The 13,371-nt window shown below is 45.9% G+C and overlaps 1 protein-coding gene across 2 annotated transcripts in view; it reads left to right on the forward strand.

The window, feature by feature from the left end:
• PLEKHM1 (pleckstrin homology and RUN domain containing M1) overlaps positions 1-13,371 on the forward strand; it is a 51,625-nt gene that overhangs the window by 13,322 nt on the left and 24,932 nt on the right. For both annotated transcript variants that reach the window (XM_080679478.1, XM_080679479.1), the window contains 2 exons: positions 2,363-2,989; positions 11,649-12,048. In XM_080679478.1, coding sequence (XP_080535604.1) covers positions 2,363-2,989; positions 11,649-12,048 — 1,027 coding nt within the window. The remainder of the gene's footprint in view (positions 1-2,362; positions 2,990-11,648; positions 12,049-13,371) is intronic.

Genomic DNA, 13,371 nt, shown 5'->3' on the forward strand with positions numbered 1-13,371 from the left:
ATAGTTTTATTCATTTCAAACATTTTAACACCAGCGTTGATGCTAATGTGCAGTGGTGCATGTTAACACAAATGCCCTGTAGCACGCATTTTTACAGGCGCAAGGGGGAGAAGCAAACGCAGCGCAAAATGCATTTGTTTTGCCACTAACACATGCGGTTAGTGGCCACGGTAGCGTTACTGATACCGCATCCGTATCAGCAAAAAAATGCAGCCGCAGCATGGCTGTGTGACATGTCCTCTGTGTGTCTTTTTCCTTGCTGCGTGCGTCCGCAGTGGGAAAAAAAAACTGCAGTAGATACAAGCCCTAAAAGCTGAAAGTCTTTGTTGTTTTATTAACAAGTCATTGTGATGTAGAGAATGTGAAAACAGGAAAAAATTGTGTTTGAGTAGAGCTCTTAATCTTACCTCAGAAAGGCTCTGATACTGTGCTCTCCAGAGGCGTGTCTCCCTACATCACCACGATAACATGTCTACGCGTTCCCAGGGTGATGTCGGGGGACGCGTCCGCGGGCATTACAAGGAGCCTCTGGAAGGTTGAGAGGTTGTTTCTTGTACTGAATGGGCGGATATAAGTCCGCCCACTCAGAAGAAGGAGCTGCGGCTGTGTTTCCCGACGTTGCCATGTTAACACTGCTGCTGGTGAAGGAGCGGAGGGGAGAGCAAGAGAACCCTCCGCTCTTTCGGCTCCGTGGGCCGGATAGAACAGCCGAACGGGCCGGATCCGGCCCGCGGGCTGTAGTTTGCCCACGGCTGGTCTAGATAGAACGTGGGTGGCTGAGGTAGGGGATATTGTCAGACCAAGCCTCTTTAGCCCCTCCTTCCTCAGGCAGCAGCCTGGCACTGCTTCGAGCCCCTGGGCTGGTCACCCCCAGCAGGCGCCGTCTTTTGGCCTCACCCTGGCAGAGTTCGGTGGCTGCATTAGAGGTGGTGTGGCCTGCAAAGCCCAAAATCTTTACTACCTGGCCCTTCACAGAAGGGTGCTGACCTCGCCTTAGAATGCTTGAACATCTGTGTGCTAAGTATTTACTCATAACATGGTGTAGGGAGTTTTTTTGTAAAAGAGTGGAATCCAGGAGAGCAGGCGTCCTCAAACTACGGCCCGCGGGCCACATGCAGCCCGCCAAGGACATTTATCCGGCCCGCCGGGTGCCGCTGCCTGTCCTGCTTAGCAGCCGACTCGTCCCGGGCCCACAGTGCGCATAGGAATTTGTTCCTAGTTTTTTTTTTTAAACTATAGTCCGGCCCTCCAATGGTCTGAGGGACAGTGAACTGGCCCCCCGTTTAAAAAGTTTGAGGACCCCTGCAGTAGAGCATCTTCATATTCGCTCTGAGACACTTGTCTTTGTGGCCCTGCCCCTAACTGCCTGGGCTTTGGAGCAAGCAGCTGGCACTGTGCCTCTAAGGGCTATTAAATGCCACCTTCAGCCCAATGGTGCTTTGTCAGTCTCTAGTCTTCCTTCCCATGCCTACTGCCACTGCCCTATCTCAGGTTCTTACCTCACTCCTGGGTGACAGTGGCTTTCTAATTGTCCCCCTTATCATTCTGTCCTCTCTTGACATTTACTGAGCTTAAGCGAACCGGAGCCAGTCACTGCGTCCTATAGAGCATGGTCTGTCTTCCTGTGCAGGGGACATGAGCAGGGGACTGTGGTAGTCAGAGGCGGGCATTTAATCAGATCGAGGCATTCAGGAACTGAGTTTGGTATACCTGGGTCTGATCTTATCCAGAGCAACCCGCCCTAAAGTCTGCATAGCTGAGGTCAAGTCACCTTCCTGTGCAAAAACCTATAGCCCACAGGCTCCCAAATGCTAGCCTGGAGTCTGGTTCACTCGGTTGGGGCCCCAGAATCTGTACCCTGACCAAGTTCCCCGGTGATTCTGGGGCACAGCCAAGTGTGGGGACCATTGCCCCACTCTGCCTCACCAGTTGGATTCTCAAAAACCTGCATTACCCGGCTCTGCCACCCAATCACCCACACACCTTCCCACATTGTAATGCCGGTGCTCCCCACTCCTGTTACAGGTCTGTGGCTTTCCTACCTTTTATGCCTTGCCTTCTGTTAGTTTCATGTGCCTACGAGGTCCCCCTAGCTTTCCCTCTTGAAATCCCACAAGGCCCAGCTCAGAAACTGCCCATTCTATGGCATTATTTTCACTCCAACCCGAAAATGATCACCCAGTTCCCACCACAGCTCTGCTAACAACAGGTGCGCCCCTAAAAGCTAGTTACCTGGACGGAGGACAGGGACCATGTCTTTCCCCTGTGTCATTAGTATTGGCTCTTGCCAACCAGTGTTTAAAATGACATGTCCATGATTCAAAGTCATTTCTTGACATAATCCTGTTCTCCCCCTTCCCAGGCACACCATCTCGGACTTGGAGCACCTGGTCTTTGTCAGCACGGACGTGGGCCGCTGTCGGGCCTGGCTGCGGCTGGCCCTCAACGACGGCCTGATGGAGTGCTACCTGAAGCTGCTGCTGCAGGAGCCAGCCCGCCTGTGCGAGTACTACCAGCCCTCCGCCCTGCTCCGAGACCCCGAGGAGAGCGAGTTCCTCCTCAGCTTCCTGCAGGGACTGACATCCTTGTCCTTCGAACTCTCCTACAAGTCCTCCATCCTGAACGAGTGGACGCTCACCCCGCTGGCCCTCTCTGGGCTCTGCCCGTTCTCTGAGCTCGACCCCGTCACTACCTCGGGGACAGAACTACAGCGGAAGGAGTCTCTGGATTCCATCTCCCATTCCTCAGGCTCAGAGGACATCGAAGTCCAGCACTCGGGCCATAAGATCCAACGGCACAGGCAGCTCACTGCCTCCTCCCTCAGCCTGGACACGGCCAGTTCGTCCCAGCTGTCCTGCAGCCTCAACTCTGATAGCCTCCTACTCCCAGAGAATGGCCCCAAGAGTCCAGATCACTCTGAGGAGGCCATGTCCTACGACTCAGACCTGGGGACAGCAAATGCCGATGATTCAGACCCGTCACTGCACGAGTGAGTACCATTCCTTCCCTCTCTCTCTGCTTCCTTCCTTCTTCTCTTCCTCTTTCCCTTCCTCTTTCCCTCCCTTCCTATAGCATGTGATTGCCTGTGACCGCGCACTGAACTCTGTTAGGGCATAAGGAAAGGCAAAGGGAACATCTCTCTTCCTCAGGGACTGAGGTTGCTGGGAGCTGTAAGTGGAGGCCAAATGGGGGCAGTGAGGAAATGGATTTAGACAGCGCTCAGAGCTGGTTCAATCCAGCTCTGTCCTGGGCGACCTCCCCCCCGCCCCTTTATTGATTAAGGAACATATGTGTCCTTACCCCTCTATTGCCCCCCCACCCCTCCACTCATGCCCTCACCCCCCTGGTGTCTGTGTCCATTGGTTAGGCTTATATGCATGCATACAAGTCCTTTGATTGATCTCTTCCCCTGACCCCTGCCCTCCCCTACCTTCCCTCTGAGGTTTGACGGTCTGATCGATGCTTCTCTGTCTCTGGATCTGTTTTTTGTTCATCAGTTTATGTTGTTCATTATATTCCAAAGATGAGTGAGATCATGTGATATTTATCTTTCTCTGACTGGCTTATTTCACTTAGCATAATGCTCTCCAGTTCCATCCATGCTGTTGCAAATGGTAAAAATTCCTTCTTTTTTACCACAGCGTAGTATTCCATTGTGTAGATGTACCACAGTTTTTTAGTCCACTCATCTGCTGATGGGCACTTAGGCTGTTTCCAAATCTTAGCTATGGTGAATTGTGCTGCTCCTGGGCGATCTTTGACACGTTATTTCATCTCTCTGGTACTCAGAGAAGACAACAATATTTTACACCATCTGGAGAGAAGGAAACTAATAGTTCAAGGCTATGTTTACAACTTCTAAAAAATACTGTAAAGCATGATGCAAAAGGACGGTCTTCTGTGGCCTCCCAGAAGACCTCCCAAAGGATACAAACCTGAATGCTGCCTGGAGGAGGTGGTGGACAAGTGGGCCAAGCCCAGGTGTGGGAAAGGAATACGTGGAGCGACAACAGTGACTAGAGAAGGGAACCTGGGCAGAGCCTTCTTCTTTTTTTTTAATGTGGTGTTTTTTTTTTTAATATATTTTATTGATATTTTACAGAGAGGAAGGGAGAGGGATAGAGAGCTAGAAACATCGATGAGAGAGAAACATCGATCAGCTGCCTCCTGCACACCTCCTACTGGGGATGTGCCCGCAACCAAGATACATGCCCTTGACCGGAATCGAACCTGGGACCTTTCAGTCTGCAGGCCGACGCTCTATCCACTGAACCAAACCGGTTTCGGCATTTTAATGTGTTTTTATTGATTTTATTTAAAAAGTATTTTTCTTGATTTCAGAGAGGTAGGGAGAGGGAGAGAGTGAGAGCAATATCAATGATGAGGGTGAATCATTGATTGGTTGCCTGCTGCATGCCCCTACTGGGGATTGAGCCCACAACCCTGGCATGTACCCTGACCGGGAATTGAACCATGACCTCCTGGTTCATAGGTAAACACACAACCACTGAACCATACCTTACGTATAAATACCTTGTGCTTATATACCTCTTAAAGTTGTAAAATCAGAACATCTACACCAGCCATGCTGTTTTTATTGATTTTAGAGAGAGGAAGGGAGAGGGAGAGAGAAACATCAATGAGAAACATCGATCAGCTGCTTCTTGCATGCCGCCTAGTGGGGATCAAGCCTGCAAATGGGGCATGTGTCCTGACTGGGAATTGAACCTTTGACCTCTTGATGCATGGGACAATGCTCAACCAACTGAGCCACACTGGCCAGAGCAGAGCCTTCTTCATTCAGGCTTTTTAACATTAATTTTTGAATAATAGTCTATTTTTATGGTTAAAAAAACCCTAAAAAGTGTTTCTCACCCCTATAACCATAATTATTTTCTTGCTTAGTCTTCCAGTGTTTCTAAATACATCTATAACAAATATGCATATGCAGATTTTAAAGTTGTATTTCTTATTCTCCCACCTCTTTTAACAAAAGCTAGTATAAATACACTATTATACACCTTGTTTTGGAGGAGATCTTTTCATATCAGAGTTTCTTTTTATTTCCCCTCTGGCATATTTTTTCATTGTCTGAAAGTACCTTAGTTTATTTAATAAGCCCTATATGTAGTAGACATCGGAATTCAGTGTTTTATAAGTAACCTTGCATGTGTAGTTTTTTATTTCTCTGCAGTTATCTCTGCTCAGTAAATTCCCAGAAGCAAAATTGCTGAGTCAAAGGATAGATGAATTTGTCATCGCACAGATATTGCCTATTTACACTCTGTTAGCCTTATCAACAGACAGTATTATCAAACTTTTGGATGTTTGCTCATCTAATAGGTAACAAATGGTAACCTTTTTATTAACCATTTTCTTCAGTTGGATCCATGTTCCATCAGCCTGTGTTTAGGACCTTCTTTTTCACTCCTGCTGTCCCTGCCACCTCCCACCTTTGGTTCAGGTCTTTACAGGGATACCACCTGGTGTGGGAATTGTACCAGTTTGGGCTGGTGGTACGGACTGGCGTGGAGCAGATCTCATTTCAAGCCCTGTTCTACCCCTTACAAGCCCAGTAATGTCAGGCAAGTTGCTGGTTTTTTTTGAGGTTCTGTTTTTTCATCTTTAAATGGAGATCGTGGCCCTAGCTGGTTTGGCTCAGTGGATAGAGCGTCAGCCTGCAGATTGTAGGGTCCCGGGTTCGACTCTGGTCAGGGGCACATGCCCGGGTTGCGGGCTCGATCCCCACTGGGGGGGCGTGCAGGAGGCAGCCAATCAATTATTCTCTCTCATCATTGATGTTTCTATATCTCTCTTCCTCTCTTAAAATCAATAAAAATATTTTTTAAAAAATAAAATAAATAAAATGGAGGTCGCCTCAGAGGGCTGGTTGAGGATCAGATCAGATGCCTGTTAGTGAGTTGCACACATAAGAATGTCTGGTAGGCACCAGAAAGAGCTTCTGAGCACTGAGTGCGTGAGATGGAATTTTCAAATGTCAAACGGAAGGATTTAGCCAGAACATGTTGGAAAGGAGCAGGCCCTGCCCCAACACGGCTGGGCCTGTGGCATGGCGTAGGCTTATTCACATGTCTCAGTCACTTGTTGCCTCTCCCTCCTCCCACAGACCAGCCAGCCTTCTCTTTGTCACATGTCTTTTCTTTATCTTTCATGAATCTTGTGATTGGAAAATTCCAGCTGAAGGTCATTGAGCCAGTGGCCATCCACCCTGTGTGGTTATTATGGGAAACTAGCTCAAGGCAAGAGGGTCAGGATGTACAGACCAACACTTGTGTGAAGAACCAGCTACACTAAACACACAGATGTGCAAACACATATGCAGCCTTCTTAGAGCTGGGCTGGAGTCTTTGAGCATCCACAGACCCTAGCATTTCTTGAGTGTTTCAAGGGTAAAGAGTCTCACCAACAGTTGAGAGTTCACTTAAGCTATTTTTATTATATTACTTAAAGTAACTTAAAAATTACATATAAATACCTTGTGCTTATATACCTCTTTAAGTTGTAAAATCAGAACATCTACAAATAGCCCAGCCAGAGTGGCTCAGTTAGTTGAGCGGCATCTTGTGCACCAAAAAGTTGCCAGTTTGATTCCTGGTCAAGGCACATGCCCACGTTAAAGAGGCTTTAGTCCCTGATTGGGGTGTGTGTGGGAGACAACCGATCGATGTTTCTCTCTCGTCCTCTCTCTGAAATCAATAAAAACAAATTTTAAAAAACTCTACAAATTAAACATCAAGAAAAGTACAAAACACTAACATTCAAAATGAAATGTATTGATACAATATTTCACTGAAACCAAATTGCAGTTTGCTTCTTTTGTGTTTTTTGAGTCTGAATTATAATTATCACAGAGAAGCCTGTGTACATTCTAGTGGTTGAAAACGTGGACTCAGGAGCCAGACCTGAGTCTTCCTTAACCAGCTTTTTGACCTTGGGCAAGCTACTCAGTCTTTCTGACATTCACGTCCTCATCTGTAAAATGGCGATAAGAATGTTTCAAAGGGATGCCAGGAAGATGAAATGAGTTAAGACAGTGCTTGGAGCGGTGCCTGACACACAGTGAGTGCCCAGTAGGTGGTGTTACTGTCATTTCCTGCTAAGTACTCCTGAGAACTGATGACCTGAGTTCCACTACTTGTCTCTATAAGCACTGCTGTGAATAACTGGTTAATAACATTTATCCGCTGTCATCATGAGGTCTTTGTGGGAAATGATTCTTAGACCATGCGGCCCACCTCTGTGCAAGAAACCACAGGCTCAGAACCATTGGCAGGGGTTCTTTCCGAGGTGGCCATCCAGAATCTCCATGCCATGCTTTTTATTTATGTCACACATACACACATAGATGCATGTGCATATAACACAATGTGCTTTTTTAAGATTGTTTTTTAAGTTTTTAAGTGAATGTGCAAAGAAATTTTTTGAACAGATGTTTTTGTTAACCACTGCCCTGAACCGGAGAGAAGTGGAAAGACTAACAATTTCAGTTCTTTTTTTTTTCTTTTTTAGAGAGAGAGAAAGCAAGAAACATCGATTTTGTTGTTCCACTTATTTATGCATTCATTGGTTGATTCTTTTATGTGCCCTGACTGGGGATCGAATCCACAGACTTGGTATATCAGGACAAAGCTTTAAGCAACAACTGACCTACCCGAACAGGGCTGTATCATTTGTATGTTGCATTTTATTCAAAGTTTTCTTTCTTTTGCCTTTTCTTCAAAATCTCATTCTTGCACTTTTTCCAATTGAGGTATCTATCTCTTATTCTCATTGGATCCTGAGACCAGAACTGATTCTGATGAGGCTCTGTGAACTTGATTTCACCTTGACCTTGGTTTTGGTTTGGTGGAAGCTCGAATTTATTGCACAATCAGTCACTCACTACTCTACCTCCCAGGAGCCCATGAAGAGCTGGGACTTTACAGGGGATATAAAAATCTGTCCCCCTTGCCTACCTGGTTTGGCTCAGTAGATAAAGTGTCGGCCTGCAGACTGAAGGGTTCTGGGTTCAATTCTGGTCAAAGGCATGTACCTCGGTTGCAGGCTTGATCTCAGGCCCGGTTGGGGCATGTTCAGGAGGCAAAATCAATGTGTCTCTCTCACATCGTGATGTTTCTCTCTCTGTGTCTCTCCCGCTCCCTTCCACTCTCTAAAAATCAATGGGGCCCTAGCCGGTTTGGGTCAGTGGATAGAGCATCGGCCTGCAGACTGAAGGGTCTCGCTTTCTATTCCGGTCAAGGGCACATGCCCGGGGTTGCAGACTCGATCCCCAGTAGGGGGCATGCAGGAGGCAGCCAATCAATGATTCTCTCTCATCATTGATGTTTCTATCTCTCTCTTCCCTTCCTCTCCGAAATCAATAAAAATATATTTTTAAAAAAATCAATGGGAAAACATATCCTAAAATCTGTCTCCCTAGTTCATTTCATAATGTGGCCCAGTCTGTCACAGTGGTTTGGACACATACAACTGGTTAGCAAATCTTCCTTCCTCCTTTGCCAGTGGAGACTAGCCCTTTGCTTCCAGAACTCAGCAATCCCTGTTCCCTGCAGGTTGCACTCCTGGACTTTTAACTCTGTTTTTAGAGTGAGGCCATAGAGCAGGAACCAGCACCCACCTGCGTCTTCCATAACTATTCTACAAATACACTTACACCTTTCTCTGATAGGTCACCTTTTTGTTTAATGAGACATGATTCAAACCATAAAATTCACCATTTTAAAGTATACAGTTCAGTCATTTTTAGTATATGCACAGAGTTGTGCAACATCTAGTTCAAGAACCCTTCTATCACCCTGTAAGGAAACCCCTTACCCATTAGCTATGTATTTACCTATTTTGGACATTGCATGTCAATGGAATCATATAATACGTGGCCTTTTGTGACTTCTTTCACATAGTATGTTTTCAAGGTCATCCATGTTGCAGCATGTATCGTGACTGAATTTGTTTAGCTATTTATCAGTTAAAGGACAGTTTTTTAATTATAGCCATTCTAGTGGGCATAAAGTAGGTCTCATTGCAGTTTTGACTTGTACTTCACTACTGTCTAATGATATTGAGCATCTTTTTATGCACTTATTGGCTATGTATAGGTCTTCTTTGGAGTAATGTCTGTTCATATCTTTGCCTATGCTTAAATTGGGTTGTCATTTTATTATTGAGTTGTAAGAATGCTATATAGCCCTGGCCAGTGTGACTCAGTTGGTTGAAGCATCATCCTGTACACCAAAAGGTTGTGGGTTCGATCCCCGGTCAGGGCACATATGGGAGGCAACTGATCAATGTTTTTCTCTCATCTCTTTCTCTCTCTCATAAAAAAAAAAAAAAAAAATCAGTAAACATATCCTCAGGTGAGGATAAAAAAAATCTATCGCCTTGGCTTGTTTGGCTCAGTGGATAGAGCATCGGCCTGCGTACTGAAGGGTCCCAGGTTCAATTCTGGTTAGGGGCATGTGCCTGGGTTGCAGGCTTGATCCCCAGGGTGGGTGTGCAGGAGGCAGCCAATCAATGATTCTCTCTCATCATTGATGTTTCTATCTCCCTCTCCATTCCTCTCTGAAATCAATAAAAATATATTTTTTAAAAAATCAATAAACATGTCTTCAGGTGAGGATAACAAGAAAGAGTATATTCAGGATACTAGAACTTTATCAGATATATGATAGTATCTGCATATAAAATATGCAAATATTTTTCCTATTCTCTGGGTTGTCTTTTCACTTACTTGGTAATATTCTTTGAAAGCACAAAAGTTTTTATTTTTATGAAGTCCAATTTATCTATTTTTTTATTGGCTGCTTATGCAGTAGATGTCATAGCTAAGAAACCATTGCCTGTGCTCGCTTCAGCAGCACATATACTAAAAAAATTGGAACGATACAGAGAAGATTAGCATGGCCCCTGCGCAAGGATGACACGCAAATTCGTGAAGCGTTCCATATTTAAAAAAAAAGAAAAGAAAAAAGAAACCATTGCCTGACCCAAAGATATGAATATTTATACCTGTCTCCTTCTAAGAGTTTTATGGTTTTTGCTCTTACCTTTAAGTCTTTGGTCCATTTTGAGTTAATTTTTTAACATGGTGTGATAGGAGTCCAACTTAGTTCTTTTGAATGGAACTATTTACTTATCCCAACATCATTTGTTGAAAAGACTATTCTTTCCCCATTAAAATGTCTTGGCGCCTATGTTGAAAATCAGTTGCCCATGAATGTATGGGTTGGTCAGCTATTCTTGACTAGAATGTCTTGAATTGTTGTTCTGGATTAAGATGGTGTTGTGTAGATAAGAGCAGAGTTGAGCCAGAAGGTAAAAATTTGAGTTCTAAAATCTTACTTTCCAAAATCCGACATGAAGGAGAGTTTGATGTGTCTTCTAGACCCAGTTGAAGCCATTAGGGCAGATGTGTGCAATCTCTTGGGCTCCAGACAGGTTTATTGTCATCTGAACCTGCATTTATCCATGACGGACTCAACTGGGTTCATCAGCAGAAGAGGAGCCAGCAAATAGACTTACTTCAGAAATGGAACTTAGATTCCCAAAAACCTCAGGAGAGGGAGGACAGAGCAGCCACTAGCCAGTGCACATTCCAGAAGGCCCCGAAGTATGTTTTTGCATGCATGTGTGCATTGGTGTGTGTGTGTGTGTGTGTGTGTGTGTGTACACAAAGGCAGTAACACTGGCTCCCTCTGGCCCCGAAAGCACCATTTAGGGGCAGGAAGAGCCAGTTCCGTTGGAAGGAGTGAGCAGGAGCGCACCTCATGTATACTTGTATGCACACTTGCACACCTTGTGTACACTGACCCCCAGCAGCAATTTCTGGGAACAGGAGCCTTCTCTGACTCCATAGCCAATCCAGCTCTGAAGTGGACAAGCCCTTGCACCTCACCCCAACCCCACTTCCCAGATATTGTTCCAGGAACAAGGTGAGTCTCACTTCAGCTAAGTCCATGTCCCAGGGGCTGGAGTCCTGGTGCCTGGGTGCCGTTGGGGAGCCCAGCTCTGAGACGCTCTGTTCGTGGGGCTGTGCCACAGTCGGCTTTGGGAAATGACTGCCTTCCCAGCCAATTGTTTGGCCGGGCAAACTCTACAGGCTCTACAGGCCCACAGGGACCCTGTGCAGCAGGCAAAGGCAGTCAGTTCCCGTTCACATCAAGTCCTTTTCTCTGCTGTGTGAGCTTTTCACCTGTGATCCTGGGCTCCACAACTCACTTGCCAGCTGCAGAGAAAGGGTGGTGGTGAGTGTCAGAGGAGGAGGCTGGTGGTCGAAGGAGAGCAGTGGGTGAGGAAGAGTGTTGTTTCACCCTGGCCAGTGTGACTCAGTGATTTGAGTGTCTATCAGCCCGGCACCAAAGGTCTCAGGTTCGTGTAGCAACCACTCGATGTCAATCTCTCTCTCTCTCTCTCTCTCTCTATTTCTCTCTCTCTTTTCCCTGCACTCGCTCCCTTCCATTCCCTCTGAAAAGCAATGGAAAAAATATCCTCAGGTGAGGATTTTTTTAAAAAAAGAGTGTTGCTTCTTAAATCACAAAATGGCAGTTTTCCATTCTTACCACTGCCCCAGTAGCCATGGGCATTCTAGCTGACAACCTGTCACACAGGTTTCTTTGTTTAAAAACTTCTAGGGTGTTGTCTGAATTCAACAAAGCCCAGGTAAACTCTGTGCCAACCAACGGACCGAACCGAGAAACGGAGATTCCCACACTACAGGCCTCACTCTCCCTCCACGGCCTCTGCCTCGACACCAGCACACACCTGCACGTTGAGGCGCCTGCAGAGCCCCTCCCTGCCCGAGCAGCCTCTGGGACTGCAGATGGTGGCCACAACCAGGAACCGCTTTCCCTGGCACCTGGCATCCTGGGCTTGCAGCATCTGGGCACTGCCCAAGCTGTCACCTGGAGGAGCACTTCAGACCAGCAGCCTTCTAGTCCTGTGAGAGCAGTCGGCCAAGGGGATGGCCAGCAGAGGCCCTCGGTGGATGACGGAGCTGGACTGAGCCTCATGGTTTCCTCACCCACCAGTCCGGTGAGTGGTTCAGGCTGTTCTGGGGGTGGTCTGGAAAAAGGTCTCCACGTCAGGGTTTCCCCAGTTGATGACCCCAACTGGTCTCTGCCTTCTTCCCATTTACCCCCTCTCTCTGGGTGGTGTTAGTGTTAATAGCATCATGATGATGAAGCTGATGTTTCTTGGTGTGTGAGTAGTAGATATAAGCTGGGCACCGTGCCCATCAGTTCCCATGGTTATCTCTTGTCATCTTCGCATCGACCTTATGAGAAGATAATTCTCACTTGACCACAGACTCTCTGCTCTTAAGCACTGCCACTGAGCAACTTAAGGCCTTGGGCCAGGAACCTCACCTCACTGATCCTTGGTTTCCTCCTCAGTTCTTGTTATTAATAAATTGATTTTTTTACTTCTTTATTTTTATTTTTTTAATATATTTTATTGCTTTTTTACAGAGAGGAAGGGAGAGGGATAGAGAGTTAGAAACATCGATCAGTTGCCTCCTGCACACCTCCTACTGGGGATGTGCCCGCAACCAAGGTACATGCCCTTGACCGGAATCGAACCTGGGACCTTTCAGTCTGCAGGCCGACGCTCTATCCACTGAGCCAAACAGGTTAGGGCAAATTGATAATTTTATATAATTCCTTTGAAAATACTCATTTTGCAACATAATCCAGATTTAGAACTATGCTGTCCAATTTGACAGCCACTAGCCACATGTGACTATTGAACACTTAGAATGTGGCTAGTCTAAATTGAGATAAGCTATGAAAGTAAACATTGGATTTGGAAGAGTTAGTATGGAAAAAAGACTGTAAAATTTCTCATTAATAATTTATTGATTACATATTAAAATGAAAATATTTTTATGTATTGGGTTAGATAAAACTTTAAAATTAATTTCACCTGCTTCTTTTTACATTAAAAAAAATGTGGCTACTAGAACATTGAAAGTGACATATATGACTCACATTGTATTTCTATTGGACAGTGCTATTCTAGAATAAGCCAATTCAGTTTGTTGATAACCCGAGGGAAGTCAATCCTGGCAACGTCCTGGAGAGAACCATGGGTAGTGACTTGAGAATTTAAGTATTGGCCCAGCGGAGCAGCAGTCAAAGCTGTGACCCAAGCTTTTTGGCTATTTCCATTTGTTCTTGTGTCATGGAATGCAAACAGGAATCTATGGACACAGGAAGCCTGGAATTTGTCCCAGCTGCAGCCTGGGGCTCATGTTGGTGCATGGTCTTACATTTCAGCTCCATCCATGCACATCTCTCCTTTGGCCTGTAACTTCCAGATCCTATAACTCAGGATGGGACCAGGGCCATGAAACAAACT

The sequence above is a fragment of the Plecotus auritus genome, assembly GCF_963455305.1.
Source record: "Plecotus auritus genome assembly, chromosome: 7".
Lineage (NCBI taxonomy): Eukaryota > Metazoa > Chordata > Mammalia > Chiroptera > Vespertilionidae > Plecotus > Plecotus auritus.